This window comes from Scyliorhinus torazame, chromosome 5, assembly GCF_047496885.1.
Source record: "Scyliorhinus torazame isolate Kashiwa2021f chromosome 5, sScyTor2.1, whole genome shotgun sequence".
Taxonomy (NCBI): domain Eukaryota; kingdom Metazoa; phylum Chordata; class Chondrichthyes; order Carcharhiniformes; family Scyliorhinidae; genus Scyliorhinus; species Scyliorhinus torazame.
Genome location: NC_092711.1, coordinates 307,188,892 through 307,207,597, shown reverse-complemented (window position 1 = coordinate 307,207,597; position 18,706 = coordinate 307,188,892). Strand labels below are relative to the sequence as shown.

At 48.2% G+C, this 18,706-nt stretch overlaps 1 protein-coding gene across 2 annotated transcripts in view; it reads left to right on the top strand.

The window, feature by feature from the left end:
- The window catches only part of LOC140421291 (mitogen-activated protein kinase kinase kinase kinase 4), a 404,363-nt gene that overhangs the window by 138,167 nt on the left and 247,490 nt on the right, over window positions 1-18,706 (top strand). For both annotated transcript variants that reach the window (XM_072505898.1, XM_072505897.1), the window contains exons 4-7: window positions 5,270-5,395; window positions 9,790-9,900; window positions 14,865-14,955; window positions 15,209-15,339. In XM_072505898.1, the coding sequence (XP_072361999.1) occupies window positions 5,270-5,395; window positions 9,790-9,900; window positions 14,865-14,955; window positions 15,209-15,339 (459 nt within the window). The remainder of the gene's footprint in view (window positions 1-5,269; window positions 5,396-9,789; window positions 9,901-14,864; window positions 14,956-15,208; window positions 15,340-18,706) is intronic.

Sequence of the window (18,706 nt, the reverse complement as noted above, 5' to 3'; positions counted from 1 at the left end):
AGGCACAGGAGCCCGGAACGCAGGGGGCAAGTTTCAGGATAAGAGGACAATTATTTCAGACTTGAGTGGAGAAGAAATATTTTCACTGTGAATCTTCGAAATTCTCCATCCCAGAGGGTTGTGGATGGCCTATGTTTTAGCATATATGAAGTTGAGTTAGACAGATATTGGGTCTCTTAGGGAATCGAGGGCGGGAATTCTCTGGCCGGTGCAATTCTTCGTTCCCGCCTGCAGTCCCCCGCCCCGCCCCCGCCCCCAGCAGAGAACCACAAGATTGGGGGAGTGGGGGGGGGGGGGGGGGGGGTGCGGATAATTCAGTCCACGGTTTATGGTGGACAAATGGAGTTGAAGTCAAAGACCAGGCATGATCCTATTGAAAGGTGGGGCGGGCCTGATGGACCTTATAGTTTCCTCCCGCTCCTAAGTCTTTTATGTACTTATGTTTATAGTCCAGCAATTGTTCCCTTGTTTTATTTTTATTCCCTTCCATTTCACTTGTTAAGCAGTGATTCTTGGCCTGGTCTTTCTCCCAACAAGATCACACAATTGCAAATTTAACTTTATGAAGACTCACACACTGGCAGTTACATTTCATTTTCACATTGCAGCGTCAACACAAGGCTCCACCGTACTGCGGCATGGTGGTATGTATTAGGGGTAATACGATACACCACGTGTCGACAGGCTATTGGTGGAGGGATGCCAGGTCCTGATAGGATCTGCCACCTACTGGACTCCACCCAGAAATGCTGGTATAAGAACCCAGTTTTTCCCTCCATTTCCCTCAGCAGCTGCATTCTGTAACCACGCTGCTGGGGATAAAGTTCTGCTTAATAAAGCCTTCAATTGACATTACCTCAACCTGCCTCGCGTCTTATTGACGGTGCTACATGCGGTTATGCCACCGGCTGACTGAGAATCCAGTTTCCGCCCTTTCGGTCGCCACAACGTTTCATGACCTCTGTGCCAGCCTCCAGCAGCAGCTGACAGAGACAAGATAGATTATATTGTGTTACAGGAAGACTTTGCCCAGCAGCTTGATCACAATCGCACATTCTTTCTGGCACGATGAGCATTTGCAATGTTGAAGGTGCGGAGCCAACACCCCCCCCCAGCAACTTAACCACAAACTGCTCAGCAACAAGTGTTTCCTTGGTGTGGTAAAGACATGTCTCACTTGCATATATTTACCTTTCCTATTTTTGTTTGTGTGATCTGAATGCCAGCTAGCCCTCAGATAATTGTATATCTGCTGTGCATGAGAACTAATTAATCCCGAAATGACTGGAATTGGCCGGTGTGTGTGTGTGTGTGTGTGTGTGTGTGTGTGTGTGTGTGTGTGTGTGTGTGTGTGTGTGTGTGACAGGGCAATGACCCAATTTGTTCCAAAGATGCATCCAGTTACTGACAGTGTCTTCTGACAGTGCAGCAGCCCCCATTGACTCATGTTGCCAATCCTGTAAACTGAGTCAGGCTGGCACCTGGAACCTGAGGCCGCAAATGCTCTGACAATTGATTCTGCTGAGGTGATAGGTGTGCTTTCAACATGTTGCATGTGGCTTTTGATCAAAAATGACGTGCGCGACCTACCATCCGTGTGATAGATGCCGGGATCAAAGGCGATCTTGTGAGACAGCGTGATCTGAATCCTGCCCATTGTGGTCACTATTTTGCAAATCTGCATGTTAGAGCGAGACAGCTAGTCTCACTCTAATATGTACTCCCCTGATCTACCTGGGGCGTTGGGATCTAACCCCCTTCGCCTCATAGACCTACGGCGAGCCGCATTCAGTGCTCGTCTCCATAGACGGGCATCAGACGGAACAGCACTTATATGGGTCACCCAAGGATTGGAGGCCCCCAGGTGCATTCCTCCTGGGCAGAGTGGCAGGTGGCACTGCTGGTTCCACCCTTGCCAGCTGGCCGTGGTGGCATCTGGTGCCAGCCTGGCACTGCCCAAGTGGCACTGCTGGCTGGCAGGGGCACTGCCAGGATACCATACTGGCATTTTTCCCAGATGGGGAATTAGACCCTGGGGGCTGCCCTGCCCATGTGAGGTGGGATGTGAGGGTTCTGAGTACCTGCTTATAGGTGCGTTGGGGTTTTGGGGTGGGGAGGTCGTGTCGGAGGGGTTGAGAGATCGGTGATCTCCCACACTGAGGAATTCTGGCAAGCGGAGCTCCTCAGTGCAGGAAATGGGACTTAGTGCAGCCTTGGCAGGACATTCCTTACAGAGGCCCCGAATTGAAACAGAGTCCGGATAGATAGCGTGGTATTTCCCGGCGCTGCAAGTACCGGGAAACACCCGGCTAAACGCCCTCATCAAGGGACACTGTTTCAATTTGGTTAGATCGCGCCCAGCAAGTGCATTCTGGTTGAGAAGACATTCAAGCAGCATTCAATAGTTCAACTATTACCCACAATCTCCACCTTGTATTCAGTCCTACTTCCTCAGTATAGTTTTACACCACTGAGACCTACTTTAACTTCGGTTTCTGTGCAAAAGCCACAAGATTGGGTGGAGCTCAAGTTTTACACCCTGCCTCGTGTTTCACCTCAATTGAGAGTTAAATTGGGAGGGTGATTTTGACAGGCGGGTTATGTTAAAGGCTGCCTTGTGTCGAATTGAAACATTGAGAGAAGGTTTATAATTCTCATTCTGAAACTGCAGTATTGGCATTTACTCGAGAGTTACAGAGTTTTACAGCACAAAAAAAGGCCATTCGGCCCATTGTCTCTATGTCAGCCACCAAGCACCTATCTATTCAAGCACCGATCACCTTGTGCTGAAACCCTCATCCATTCCCTTGTCCCCTCTAAACTTGACTATCTCATTCTACCCTTGGCTGATCTCCCATGTTTTGCACTCTGTAAAATCCTAAACTCATCCTAAACTCTGCAGCTCATGTCCTGAACTTGCGCCTATTCCCCTATCACCCCTGTGCTCAACCTACTTTGGCTTCTAGTCAGGCAGTGCCTTGGGTTTTAATTTGTCATCCCTGTTTTTTAATCCCTCCGCGGCCTCAGTACTCTCTGGCCCTGTAACCCTCTTGTGATATCTGAGCTCATCTAATTCTGGCCTCCTGATTCGTCCGACTCTGAGGTAGTCAGAAGTTTTGGACAGTTCTAATGTACTTAACATCCAGAACAAACCCCTCCCTCAACACGGTTCAGTACTGCTCCCAACAAACCTGGCAGAATGGTACCTGGGAGGGTATCCCAAGCGATTGAAGTTCCCCGGGTGGTCGGCCTTCAGGAAGGGTGGTACCCTGGCACTGCTGGTGCCATCGGGGCACCTTGGTGCTGCCAGCCTGATACCCTTGAAGTGACAGCTGACCACCCTGGGCACCACCGTCAGGGTCCCAGGTGGTACTGCCAGGCTAGCAGGGGCACTGGCAGGCTGCCAGGCGGGCAGTGCCAAGTTGCGAAGCTGGCTTTGTGCCCGCACCAGTGATCAGGCCCGGGGACGTCCTGCCTATATATGGTGGGGTACAGAATGGCCAAGGACCGCCCCAACAGGTGAGTTTGTGGGGGGGGGGGGGGGGGGGAGTGTTGGGAAGTCATGAGATCCGGGTGCCATTTAAAAATGGTGCCTCAATCCTTTCCTGCACTGAGGAATTCAGCTTGTCGGAGCTACTCAGTGCAGGAAATGCAGCTAAGTGGTCACTAAAACAAGATAGAGTGCCGATAGATAGATAGCGGGGGGTTTCCGTGCACTACATGTACTGGGAATGACCCCGCCAATCCCACCCAGAACGGCACTCTGTTTTAGTTTTGTAGAGATCGCGCCCAATATTTACTGTTTCAGGCCAATAATCACCGTGATGAGTTATCACCGTGAGACAACTCTTGCATTTGTAAAAGATAGTGTGCAGGAGCTTCGAATAAATTGTCACCGGTTTCAGTGGGAAAGTCGGCATGTCGCTCTCCAGCTGCAGAGCTGAGTTTTCTCTCCAGATTCTCCGGTACTCTGTCTGCACAGAGAATCTGGAGCGTAGTTTGCGCCATCATTCTGCTGGGTCAGGGCCAGACAGAACCAGCAAGACCGGCTCCACAGAGGTCGGGGCGCCATCTTTAAAGGACACCCCGATTTGCATTAAAAAAAATCCCATCCCACCCTCCACGGGGGACCCCCTTGCAAGCATTGGGACAACCAACCCACACACACAAGCAATCGGGCAATCCCCTCTCCCCACTTAAGGGGAACACCCAAATGGGGCTCCCCAAGAGGGCCCACCCCTGGCACAGCCTCCTGGCACTGCCACCCTAGCACTGCCACGTTTGCAGGACCAGGTTGGCACTGCCAGTGGCCGGTGCCAGGGGGCACTGTCTGGGTATGTCCCTCTTACCGAACACCCCCCCCACCCCCCATCCCGCGGACTAAATTTAGCTTTGCGCCCCAGGTGGGTTCCCCTCGGTAGTCTCACGTTTGCTGAAGCAGTTGCAAACCATAACCAGGAAGCCCTGTAAGCACGCTTGAATTTATTTAAAAGGATTTAAATGAGACTCCTGCCCTTTCTGGTCGAGAACCTCGTTACATCACTGTGGCATTATGTGTCATGCCTGGCACATTAAGAGTTAATGTGATACTATATTCTACCACCAGATGGAGCTGGGGAGCGGAGCTATAAAATGGAATGCCTCTTAGGCTTCTGGGGGAGTGGAGAGAGACTAGGAGCAGAGCAAAGAACAATTTAAGATAGCGTGCATGAGACAAGTGTCAGTATAGTGCAGATTGTAGGTTTAGTTATAATATTGCTCGTTTTAGGAATAGTGAACGAACCTTATAATAAATAGCGTAATAAATTTAGCTTTGTTTTTTTGACTTTGTTTTTGGTGGTCTTTGTGTACACTACGGATCCATCTTGAGTATTAGAAACACAAATAATGCTACAGTCACCAGTGAGAGGCGGGGAAAATCTCACGAGATCTTGCCGCTGAGATTCTCGTACCCTTGGGACATTCCGGCGGCGCCGCCATTTACGGTGACGGAGCGCTGGCTGAAAATCCTGCTCACAAAGTGGATGGTACTTTCCATCGATCGTACTTCCCTGTCCCACCTTTCTTCTATAAGGAGAGAACATGGGAGAAAATCACAGTCTGGAGCTGAGCCGTGAATGTCGGTTCACAGCTCTTCACAAATCTTACATTACATCTGCGTTTGCAATGAATCCTGAAGTTGTTCATCAGAATCAGACCACTGACAGTTCACCATCAGAAACCCCACCAATTCTGGGCCAATTCAATTAACACTTTTCCTATTGAACAGGATGAAGAAGAGGAAATCAAGCTGGAAATTAATATGCTGAAGAAGTATTCTCATCACAGGAATATCGCAACATATTATGGTGCCTTCATAAGAACAAATCCTTCAAGCCACGAAGACCAGCTCTGGGTAAGAGGCTCTTGTCTGTTTCGTACTATTTGACGGTACCAAGACTTTTACATGTTCTACAAAGCTGCAGGATTAAAACATATAGTTTATAGTGGAACCTACTTAATCACTTCTTATCAGATTTTCAATATGTTATCATTGGTTAATTATAGCCATAAAATAAAAGTGAATAGATTTCGATAGATTTTATTCGAGGGAATTAAAATTATATTATTTTGCAACTAGATCTGTCAATTTATCACTGTGGTAATTACGGAAGAAGATGATGGCTGTAGAACTCAGGTCATGAAATATCCTAGAAACATTTCTTGATTTGCCGGTCATGTGAAAGCTCCTTGATGCGCTAATCCCTTCAACATAAAAAGTCATTGGTTTCTTGGGAAATTGAACAAACGTTCCTCGAGGAAATTAGGACATAAGGAGCTGTAGAAATGTGGGAATGTTCAAGGCAAATGTCACTATTAATACATGACATCGGACTATTAATTCATGATGAACGGACATCGCGCGACAATCACCAGGCAGGAATGTTCCCTTCCAGTCGGGGAACACTTCAGCAGTCAAGGGCATTCAGCCTCTGATCTCCGGGTAAGCGTTCTCCAAGGCGGCCTTCAGGACACGCGACAACGCAGAATCGCCGAGCACAAACATATCGCCAAGTTCCGCACACATGAGTGCGGCCTCAACCGGGACCTGGGATTCATGTCGCATTACATTCATCACCCACCATCTGGCCTGCAAAATCCTACCAACTGTCCTGGCTTGAGACAATTCACACCTCTTTAACCTGGGGTTACCCCATCTCTGGATCTGTAAAGATTTAATCACCTGCTAATGCTTGTATTCCAAGCATTATCTGGCATCTTTGAATCTGTCTATATATATATATATATATATATATGTTTCTGGAACATACCTCTTCATTCACCTGAGGAAGGAGCAGCGCTCCGAAAGCTAGTGACATCGAAACAAACCTGTTGGCCTTTAACCTGGTGTTGTAAGACTTCTTACTATTAATATAATAAACAAGTTAAATGCCTGAATGCATTTTTAACACGGAAAACCCAATAGGATATTTACTTGCATTTATTTACTTCTGTAACACTACCACTTAATTATTTGTCATATGTCATATCCGCTATTGTTTCAATATTAAAAGAGATTAAAAAGTAAGAACAAACAGCAATCAAGACCCTCTCAGAAGAAGACCAAGAACAAGGAGAAGGACTCGATGTAAGACCCACCTCCACGGTGTCTCAAGAGGATGGAAAACACAAGGTGAAAGAACAAGGACGGTCAGAGCTAGTTATTCAGCTGCCTGGGTGACTGCCCAAGGCATGTGAAAAAGGACAAGAGCTTCCAACTGAGCCACAGGGGAATCTCACTCCTACCTCGGGGAAATAGAAAAGGACAAGCCTTGGGTACAACGCTCATTCCATTCCAAAGTCATTACTCACCCCAGTGCCGGACGCAGCCACATTGAGCTCCCGCTGCGGGCGCCCTGAAAATAAAGACTCCCCCACTCCTTGGGGACAGCAGGATACTGAACACGGGCTTGGCCTAACCCAATGGTGTCAGAAAAGATGCAGGAGATTCTGACCTCAGAAATTTCCACAAAACCCCAACACTTACCCTCGCTGAGGCTGCACCAATCCAATCCTACTCCGGAAAATGCACCCCCCCCCCCCCCCCACCTGCCGTCCCCCACCCCCCACCCCACCAGGGAAGAAGGGACATATAAATTGCCCCAACCAATGGGGATCCCCAGCATAAAGGAAGAAGAACCGTCAAAGTATCCACATCGCGCTTGCCCTGGGAGGGAGGGCCGGACCCACCCCCACCCCAAAACCCCGGGCCCCCAACCACACTACCGGGCCAAACCAACACCAGAAGCAACACCACACACACACCCCAGAAGGAAGAGAAGAATCCCCCCCCCCCCCCACCCCGGAGGACGGGAGGAACGAGGCATCCAGCCGGATCACGGACACCACCATCCCGGAAGGGATACTCCGGGCTACTCCTGTACTCCTGTCCTCAGTAAAGTTCAAACAGCAACAGAGTCAAGAGAGGGAGAGGAGAAAAGTCTGACTCTACCCTCGGGAGGAGACAAACACAGCCCAGTCCTCACAGGACAACAAACAGTCTGCCTTGGCCTTCACAGGCAAATGTATGGATGCTCTGGATTGGATTTTAAAACAAAGAGAAAAAGGAAAACAAACCTAAACTGGTTAGCTCCGATTGGGGGAACCATACTCGAACATAGTGAGGACAAACTAACCATACCGACTTCAACACTCCACTCCTCACCCCACCCTGGCCCTACTCATCTTGCTTCTAGGTGAGCGGAGTGGGCACAACATGATATGAACTTGTCAAATCGGGATAATCAACGCTACAGGCCACCATATCCACACTATTCATTATTCACTCCTCTGTAAATGGACAAAATTGACAACATCGGGCAGACAACAATATGATCAACAGGGAGGAAAGTCCAGGCGAACAACTGAGATGTAGAAGTGCAAGGCAGTGCTCAGGATAAAGATTTCCTCACTGGCGCACAAAGAAGGTCAATATCAAGGATGAAGCAGGATCAAGAACAACGAGCGCTGATCAGGATCACTCAAGGACGAGGCACCATTACTTCCATCATACCGTCTCACCAGGTGGTCCAACTCCCCTTCGCTTACGGGCAATGTCCCCACCCCCCCTTCCTAACCTTTTTGGTCACTAAGGGCAATTTATCGTGGCCAATCCACCTAACCTACACATCTTTGGACTGTGGGAGGAAACCGGAGCACCCGGAGGAAACCCGCGCACACACGGGGGAGAACGTGCAGTCTCCGCACAGACAGTGACCCAGTGAGTAATCAAACCTGGGACCCTGGTGCTGTGAAGCCACAGTGCTATCCACTTGTGCTACAATGCTGCCCTCGGACTCCTCAAGAACCGGTGCCTCGACCGTTCCAGTGGTGCCCTCCAGTACACCGCCCGGAGGGTGGCCCGCTTTGTGGTGGCCTGCTGTGCCCTCCACAACCTCAAACAGTAGCGGGGTGACGTGCTGTAGGTTGGTGATAAGGAACATGTGGCCACCTCCGAGGAGGTGGGCGTCATGTTAGCACAGTGGTTAGCACAGTTGCTTCACCGTGCCAGGGTCCCGGTTCGATTCCGGCTTAGGTCACTGTGGGGCCTGCTCCTCGAAGGTGGTGAGGCTTCTGATGTCTGGCACACTACCCCCAGACTGGGCCCCCTCCTGGCGTTTGTGGGAGAGCGTTTCCTGAGGAGACACAGAGAGGGCATCGATAGCCACACACGTGGTTCACTGTGGTGGGAGGCTGGTTGTGATGGGAGGGTTGGAGAGGGTTGAAGGGGGAGAGGTGTAAAGAGGGTTGGGGGTTGCATGATTTGGGGGATAGATGCTCCCATGAGGGTGTAAAGGACTCTGGGGTTGGGTGGGGTGGGGGGCCTATTCACTCGTGCTGCCCAGTGTATGTCATTGACCTTCTTCCTGCGTTGGAGGCCAGTCCTCCTGGTCACACTGACAGCACTCACAGCTGCCGCCACCTCGTCCCAGGCAGCACTGGCTGACCCTCTGGGGACCCTCCTGGCCTCCACAGCATCTAGCAGCCTCCCGAGATCAGCGTCCCCGAATCCTGGGGCTGGTCTCCTTGGCGCCATTGTTGTGAGCTGGCTGGGGTTGGTTGAGCAAGTGCTGCTCGACCTTGTTAGCGGGGAGCTGGTGAGCGCGGTGTCGGCAAATCAGCTGGCAAGCCTTCATTTGCGGTGAGAAGCCCGTGAGGTCTCTGCATTACGGGCCTCGCTGGGCTGTGCAATGGGAAGTTCGCGGTAATTCCCGCTCGCTACGACACTCGCAAATCTTTCCGGAGAATGGCGCCAAAGTGCGGGTTAAACCAGAGAGAAACTCCCCAGGACAGTGACGGAGTGCCATTGGATAGCGGTGGGGAACTTGCCGGCAGAACCAACGGGAAATTCCCTGAAAAACCTGCCACAAATGAACTGAGAAAACTTTCCATTGAATTCCATCCTTGGGGTCACTAATGGATTCAATTGGGAATTCAGGAGAAATGTCATCTTCCAATGAATGGTTAGAATGTGGAACTCGCTCCCACCTGGAATAGCTGAGCTGAATTAAATAAAGACACTTAAGATAAACACATGAGGGGGGAGAAAGGACACACTGATAGTGATGGATGGATGTAATAGGATGGGAGGAGGTTTGTGTGGAGCTTAAACATCAACCTGGAGGTCCTGGACTGAATGGCCTGGACTCTCTGCTGGAAATTCCATATATTATCCGTAATTCTCTCGGAATGACATATGGCAGCAATATTAAAATCCATCCTCTCTTTTCACTTTGCTTTTGATTACAGCTGGTAATGGAGTTCTGTGGAGCAGGCTCTGTGACTGATTTGGTCAAGAAAACCAAAGGGAACTGTTTGAAAGAAGACTGGATCGCGTATATCTGTCGAGAGGTTCTTCGGGTAAGTTTGAATCGCAATCAGAAAACCCATTTTATTCAGCCGCCACTTCAATGGCGCCTCGGGTGCACCATTAATGAACACACCTGTGGTTTTGATTGGTGCTTTAGAACGTGAAATTTCTAGGTTGTGCTTCTCAGATTAGAAGTTCTGAAGTTTAAGCAGTGCCAGCAGATTATTTTCTTCCAGCAAGTTCTGGTATACTGTTTAATCATTTTCTTTGCTGACAGGAATGACCCCCTCCCGCAGTCAGAGACGCACTATCACCGATGTTGACTATTTGTAAGTTAAGGGCCAAGATTCTCCATTCCGGAGCCGAACTGCTCCCTCCAGGAAGAATTGGGCCTGGTCTCCGCTGGCACTAGGAGCGGGGCCATGGTGCGAGCCTCTCTCCATAATCATGAAAATTTCTGCATGGTGGAGAACTCGCTGGATTCCCTTTGGAATCCCGGTCTCAGGCAGCCATTTTGAGTGAGCACTCCGGTCCCGAGGTCCGGCGGTCATCTCCACACGCCCCCCCCCCCCCCCCGCCCCCACCACCACAAGAACCTCTTCCCCCCCCCCCCCACCCCCCCACCTCCCCCCCCTCCCCCCCACCCCCCCCCCACCCCCCCCACCCCCCACTGCTGTCAACAAATACAGGATGCATGCTTGAGGCTTACCCAAACCCCTCCTCACCGAACTCCCCATTACCCTACTCCATCAGTCACCCCCATCAGACCCTAATAATTCACCCCCATCAGACCCTCAGAATTCAGCCCCATCAGACACTCTCATCAGACACTCTCATCAGACACTCTCATCAGACACTCATCAGACACTCTCATCAGACACTCTCATCAGACACTCTCATCAGACACTCTCATCAGACACTCTCATCAGACACTCTCATCAGACACTCTCATCAGACACTCTCATCAGACACTCTCATCAGGCACTCTCATCAGGCACTCTCATCAGACACTCTCATCAGACACTCCCATCAGTCACCACCATCAGACCTCCCATCAGAGACCCCCATCAGAGCCCCCCCCATCAGTCACCCCTGCCTGAAAGCTAAAGAGCCGTCTAGCCAGCACAGTGAAAGATCACTGTATTTTCACTTATCTCTCCCTGCTACCTCAGACAACCTATTTAAAACAGCAGCTGTTGCACATGTCAGAGGCTTCTTTGAAAGCCAAGCGCACTTGAAAAGGCTTCAAATCTCTTGATCGCCTTTGAAATGCAAATCCCCCATTCAATTTTGCACAGCAATGCAATTAACTGGCTAGCAATTGACAGTTTTATTAGTATAGAGATAGGTGCTTGGTCGATTGTTTATCTGTCTTTCTCTTCATGCTTGACTACATCTCAAGCACCCTGCTTTAGTGCTAACCACAATGTTTATACACATTCCTGCTATGATTGACAGCTCTTCACCACATCAAAATGAGCTACGTGGTTTCACGTCCTCTTAGCTCTTAGCTCCTTTTGATGTGGTGCGGAGCTGGCAGTCATAGTAAGAGCGTTTAGAAACATTCTGGTTCAGCATCAAAGCAGGATACTTGAGATGCATTCAAGAAAGGGAAAGGTAGATAAACAACCCAGCAAGCACCTGTCTCTGTACTCAAAAAACTGCCAATCACTGGCCAGTGAAATATTTTGCTGTGTGAAATTGAATGGGTGTTTTGCACTTCAAAGGCTGCCAAGGAAATTGAAGCACTTTCAAGTGTACTTGGCTTTCAAGGACTCCTCCGACACTTATAACAGCTGCTGCTTTAAACATTTTTGTCTGAGGCAACAGATGTTAGGGAAAGGTAAGTGAAAATGCAGTGATCTTTCACTCTACTTCTCTTTAGCTTTTAGGTAGGGGTGACTGATGGGGGTGACTGATGGTAGTCGATGATGGGGATCAGTAATGGTGGTCTGATGAGGGTCTGATGGGATTAACTGATGGTGGTCTGACGGAGGGCTTGGGGGGGGGGGTCATAGGGGAGGGGGAGGCCCCCTCCCTATGTGTGCATCCTGTGGGAGGGGTGACCCGTTATTCCCTTGATGGGGAGAGTTAGGATGCCCCTTCTTGACAGTGGAGGGGACAGAATTTTTGTTGTGGGGTGGCGGGTGCTTCCGATGGACCTTGGGAGGCAGCTCAGGGCCACGCTTGGGAAGATTTTCACTGAAGCCCGTCGGGTGGATTTCCTTTGTAGGGGTGGGTGCATAATGGCGGGGTGGGGTTGAAACCGGGCTTTCAGCCCATTAATTATATTGAAATAGATGTTAGTCACTGATTTGTAGCCTCCTGCCAGCGCAGGTTGGGTAGCTCGCTGGGGCCACTGCCGGGGGATCGGAGGGACGCAACGGGCGCCAAACCCGTTATCTGGGGACGTTCCATTCTCCATCCGATCAGGAAACCCGATCGCAGCGCCGAGCAATGGAGAATGCCCCCCAAGGTGTTTTAGGGGGCTGGGTATTACACCGGATGTCTACCCTAGTTATTTGGTATTTCAGGGTTTGACGTTTCAGGCTGGGTAACTGAGGTGGCGTTGACCCATGTGGGTTTGGACTGACTGGGCTTTTGCGGGTTTGGGATTTTAGTAAAATTACCATTACTACAATGAACCTATCGGTTGCTCTGCAGATCCTTTGGGGGTAAAATTGGAATTGGACATGGGATGTAAAATAGGCAAAATTGCATTTGTCTACTCTTATAAACCACTCAGGCTTAATCCTGTCGCGGTCTATGGGACTGAATAAGGAGCAGGGCACATCACCTGCAACCATTGTGATACCACACATTCGCTCTCTTTACGTTTAAAGAGAATCTTCCAATGGTGCAGCGAGGTATATCTGGCTTTGTGCTAATCCCATTGCAATAGTCCCTGGGTATACCTAGCACCATTAAGTTATATCCAATCTAAAGGAGCCTAATTTGATTTGTTCCACTCTTTAGTTGACTAACGAAAGTCTGCTGTTACAGAAGTTTATTATTTTTGGAACCGTTCCAGTAAAGCACTGCTACTACTTCAAATCAGAATAGTCACACGCTCCGAATGATAAGATAGGGAAATATTCTGTCAAACCTAAAGGGCTCTTGATTCACAGAACCTCCATTGCTCGAGATCTGCCTATGCTACTGGTAACCTAACTCATACTAGGTTCCGTTCACCATCACTGCTGTGCCTGCTGACCTACATGCAATGCCTCAATTTTTAAATTTGCTTCCTTGCTTTCAAATCCCACCACGTCCTTGCCTTCTCGCTCTACGTTCTCCTCCAGCCCTCCGAGATCTCGATGCTCCTCCAATTCTAATCTGTTGCACATCCCCGATATTAAACGTTCAAAATTGGCAGCCGTGCCTTTCGCAGCCTTAGCCCGGAGTTCTGGAATTCCAGATCTAAACTGCGATTCCTCTCTTTTCTCTACTGTTATGGTCCAGGGTTTAAAGAAACCCAAAGGGTATCATGGAGTTCACCTGATCCACGACTTTTACTAGCACACAACGCACTCTACAGGTGTGGTGCAGCAGAAATTTAAAAGTAATTTTTAAAGCAAAACAATGTTTATTCTATGAACTCAGTTAACCTTTTTAAAACATACAGTGAACATCTCAGCAACCATCAATTCAAATACACCCCCAAAGAATACAACACTGTAAGTAATCCTTAAAGTTTCCTTTTAACATCCATAAGACAAAAATCCTTTTTACAGAAGCACATCAGGTTTAAATTCTCTACTGAGAGCAGTTATCACTCCGAATTCACCAAATGATCTAGAGATAGTCTTTAGATGCCAGAGAGATCAAAATTACACCTTCTTTGGCTGGCTTCAGCTCCAACACACTGAAAAACGAAACCAAAAAAACACAGACATACCCAAGCTTTTCCTCAAAGCGAAACTAAAAAGCAGAGCCAGAGCTCCGCTCCACCCACACTCTGACATCACCGCAGCCACTTGAGCAGACGAACCTTTCTTAAAGTGACATTCCCATGACACTACAAAGACGCTCCTTAAAACCTACTTTTTCAACCATGCGTTTAGTCATTGTTCCAATATAGTGTTCTGTGCTCAGTGTCCAATTTCATTTCATAACTCTGCTGTGAAGTAACTTATGAGCCTTTTTCTATATTAAAGGCCCCGTATAAATACAACTTGTATATTAAGCTGCTTACTTCCATAGTTTCTGACACAAGTTTCCGAACTCATGGAGTCACTCTTCTTTTAAAACTATATCTTGACATAAAACCTTCAGCTTGGGTAATTGGCAGGACTCCGACTCTTGAGTCAAACGGCGGAGTCAAAGACATGTTGACACTTTAGTGTGACACTGAGGAAGTGCTACACTGTTGGTGGCATGGTAGCACAATGGTTAGCACTGTTCGATTCCCGGCTTGGGTCACTCTCTGTGCGGAGTCTGAACGTTCTCCCCGTGTCTGCGTGGGTTTCCTCCGGGTGCTCCGGTTTCCTCCCACAAGTCCCAAAAGACGTGTTGTGAGGTGAATTGGACATTCTGAATTCTCCCTCTGTGTATCCGAACAGGTAGCGGAATGTGGTGACTGGGGATTTTCACAGTAACTTCATTGCAGCGTTAATGTAAGCCTATTTGTGACAATAATATAGGTTATTATTATTATCCTGTAAATGAGGCAAATGCCGCATTTGCTCATTCAGGTGAGGGTGAAAGATTACAGAGAGCAGAAAGCACGCTCAGTGTCTAGGCCAACATTCCTCCCTCAAACCTCAGTGCAAAAAGGAAACAAACTGGTTATTTATTCATCTCTTGGTTGTGGGACCTTTGCATTTACACTATGTGAAAGGTAATAATGAAGTGAAGCAATTTAGGACATTCTGAGGCCATGTAAATTATTTTGCTATTCACTAGTCAAATGGCCATTGTGTTTGGTGAATTAGTATGTGTATAATGTCCAGACAAATCTCCATGTTGTACCATGTAACTTACAGGTTGTCTTTATGTTGATTTGGCCTTACAGGGACTGGCCCATCTTCACTCTTACCATGTTATCCATCGTGATATCAAAGGACAGAATGTGTTATTGACTGAGAATGCAGAAGTAAAGCTTGGTAAGCATTTCTCTGTAATATTAGGAGTTTTACCGGCTTTTAGAGATGCATGGGGCAGACAAAGCCACGTGCTTATGCCTGTTTTCTTAGCTGATATTTCCCGGAACAGGTCGCTAGCCTGATTTCAGAGGGTAATGTTTGAGGGGCGCCACTGCACATCAAACGTGGCTGACCAGGAGATTATTCCGCATGCCTATTTTGTGATGTGATGTTTTAAAATGCTAATGAGTGATTGGCTAATGTTCCCTTGCAGTTGACTTTGGAGTCAGTGCTCAGCTGGACAGGACCATGGAGAAACGGAACACTTTCATTGGGACACCCTACTGGATGGCACCCGAAGTCATAGCGTGTGACGAGAATGCAGATTCCACATACGATTACAGAGTAAGCAACCCTTTTCTAGTGCGGTTAGGGAAAGATTTTTGGAAGAGGATGAATTGGTTATTGTTTGACCATTAGCATCAGTGACCTGCACTGCAGATTCAATAATAACTCTCAAAAGGGAGTTGGATATATCCTTGAAAAAGAAGATTATTAGAGAAAAGTTCAGTGCAGGCATGATGTAGTCAGTGGCCTCCTTCTGTGTTGTGTTATTCTGTGAAAGAGCTGAAGCATGAGTGAACATTCAAAAGCACTGTATAAAACTCTGCAAAAATATAAGTTCCTGCACACTTAGACACAAGTGTCCTCTCTGCATCACCTTGAGGCAAATTAAATATCTCAAATGTACAGCACCAACATCTTTCAGGGACTAAAACCTGTGGCTCCAGATGATTAGCCAACATCTGGCTCTAGCCTCACGGTTGACTTATAATACTCACTGAAGTGGCCAATCACCCTGTTGGAATATGGCTTGCCACAAGACTTTATCTCCCATTGCTACCTTATTTAGAGCAGAGTCAAGTCACAGTCACAACTTTAATAAAGATGAAATGCCATTTGGATGTTTCAAACACATAATAATACGAATCTTTTTTAGTGTCACAAGCAGGCTTACATTCACACTGCAATGAAGTTACTGTGGAAATCCCCTAATCGCCACATTCCGGCGCCTGTTCGGGTACACAGAGGGAGAATTCAGAATGTCCAATTCACCTAACAGCGCGTCATTTGTCATTAGCCGATTGCAGACGAATTTGGTTGTGATGCTCTTTCTATTCCAATGCCTTCTTTCTGTTGATCTCGTATCCACACTCGTCAGGCTGCAGCACTTTAAAGTCTCGTGCCCTGTGCCTTAAATTGAAAGCACGAGCTTGACTATCTCTTTGCTGCTCTTCATGTTCCCTAACTTCCTCATGACCACCTGAGGTCACGTCGCTTTAGGTTGTAATGTTTGTTGCCGAACTCGAAGTTGTGTTCACAGATGCCTTCCCATCAATAGTTCACACGGCAGAAACCGTTTTTTCACCAGGTAGGTTTTACAGTTGAGAAGGGATGTTAATGTCTTTGTCCTTTTCCATTAATTCCTTGATTGTTCAAAGTCCTCTTTTTGCTTCTCTGTTAGACTGGGGATATCTAGGTGAACTAGTCACTATATTTGTGCATGGAGTTGTGGAATAGTTCCATCGCAAACGGAGGACCATTCTCTGGCATTATAAAGTCTGGGATGTCATATGTAAAGAGCATTGTTTTCAGTGATGTTAATGACTGATTCCGCAGTGATGTTGGGTAATCTACTCACTTCCAAACATCTGGTGCAGTGATCACTGATGATGTTAAAAACTTTGCATTTAAACTCCTACAAATCCCATCCAAGGTGCTCCCATAGCCTCAAAAGAAAGGTAGTAGTTTGCTCTGCTGTTGGCTGTGCACTGCACCTGTGAGGCAAATGAGGTGATCAATAGAGTTAACAATCTTGATTCCTAGTCCAGAGGCAGCTGCCAAAAGCCACTGTTTGCATCCAATTTTGTGAAGAAGGTGCTTTTTGCAAATTTAGTGAGGCTTTAGTCCACTGATGCTGTTGGGTTGACCTCACACTCTACTGGCTTGTTTAACTGAGTCAAGTTCATGCAGATTCTAATGGAACCATTCATCTTTGGTACTGCGACCATTACAGAACACCACTTTGTCGGTATGGTTACTGGAGACATGACTCATTGTTGTAATATGTGTTCAGTCTCGCCCTTGACTTTGTCCAAGAGTGGGTGAGAGACCTTTCTAGCTGTTGAAAGACATGCCGGATTAGCATCAGCCTTTAAGTTTACACAATATTCTGTCTACTGATTTCCTACGCCTGTAAATAGGGATGGAACTTTATTTCTGAATACATTACTGGATGCTCGTCAGCAATTTCATCAACCTTGTAAATGAGCCTTAACTGTAAACATACTTTTCTGCTCAGTAATTATGACTCCTGGTTCTTTATGGCTAACCAGGGTCCCCAAATTCTTTATCCTTACAGCTTAATCTTGCCAATTGACGATGTATTATTTTCAGCGTACTCCCTGGTCCCTCCAGGACCTTGTAACTGGTTGGAGGATGGCTGTAATGTGTTATTTCAAGCCACTTTTACTTTAGACAAAACTGACGCTGAGCAAGTCGTAGAGAGCACGTTCAGTGAAGGTGGTCACACTGCAGGTGAGGATTGAACAGGCAGAAAGGGCATGGGTGGCCACCAGGCAGAGTAGAGAAAGGCAGGGAGTGCAGGAGTCTCCTGAGGCCATCCTCCTTTGTAACAGATGTACCTTTTGGGATTCTGGAGACGACTGTAGGGGAGATGACTGTAGGGGAAATCAGTGGCAGCCAACGTCCTATCACCTTGGGTGGGTCTGCTACACAACAGGGGAGGCAGACGAATGTCAGGGCTAGAGTGGTAGGGGATTCAATAAGATGGACATGTCATGATATGCAGACACACATATGGATGCACGATCAATAACCACTAAAGCGAGGTTGTAGTCCAACTGAAGGCTTTAATAAGCTCGATGTTTCCCCCAGCAGCTCAGGTACAGAATGAAGGCTGCTGGGGCGGCACGGGCTCTTATACCCCGCCTTGCAGGGCAGAGCTACCATACAGCTTGACCAATAGGAAACATACAATATTCAGCAATGATGTTCCAGCATTACCAGGTACCATAATACCTCTACACAGACTACCACATTCACCCCCTGTTAAAAAAGTGTCCGGCGGGGGTGGTGGCCTGATATTACAACATGGTAACGTGGTAGAAATTATAGTTATGGAGGTACCGTAATACCTTCGTACAGTGTTTTGTAACTATTTACAATTTTATTAACTATTTACTTTAAAATGAAGCAATCAGTCGATCGAGGGCTCTGGTCATCGTCTGTGATCGTCGACGCTTCGGTGGTGACTCCGGTGGAGGCTCGGGCATCTGTGACTCCGGGAGCGTGGCCTCAATCTCTGTGGCAGCTTCGACACCCCTAGACGGCATTGGTGGGGAAAATGGTTGACCTGGGAAGGGAGCATCTGCGGCGTGCGTCGGTAGGTGGGGGGGCCTAGACTGGGCCGGCGGAAGGACCGATCCTCCTGTAAGGTGCACTGGTGGGAGGGAGGGTGGGACTGATGGCTGGGGTGTGCGTGGGGCTCCAGCAGGCGCCAGGTCTCGTAGGGAGACCGTATCTTGTCAGCCGTCGGGGTACGCCACGTAGGCGTATTGGGGGTTAGCGTGGAGAAGATGGACCCTCTCGACCAACAGGTCCGACTTGTGTGCCCGCACGTGTTTTCGGAGCAGGATGGGTCCGGGAGCTGCCAGCCAGGTCGGGAGCGAGGTTCCAGAGGAGGACTTCC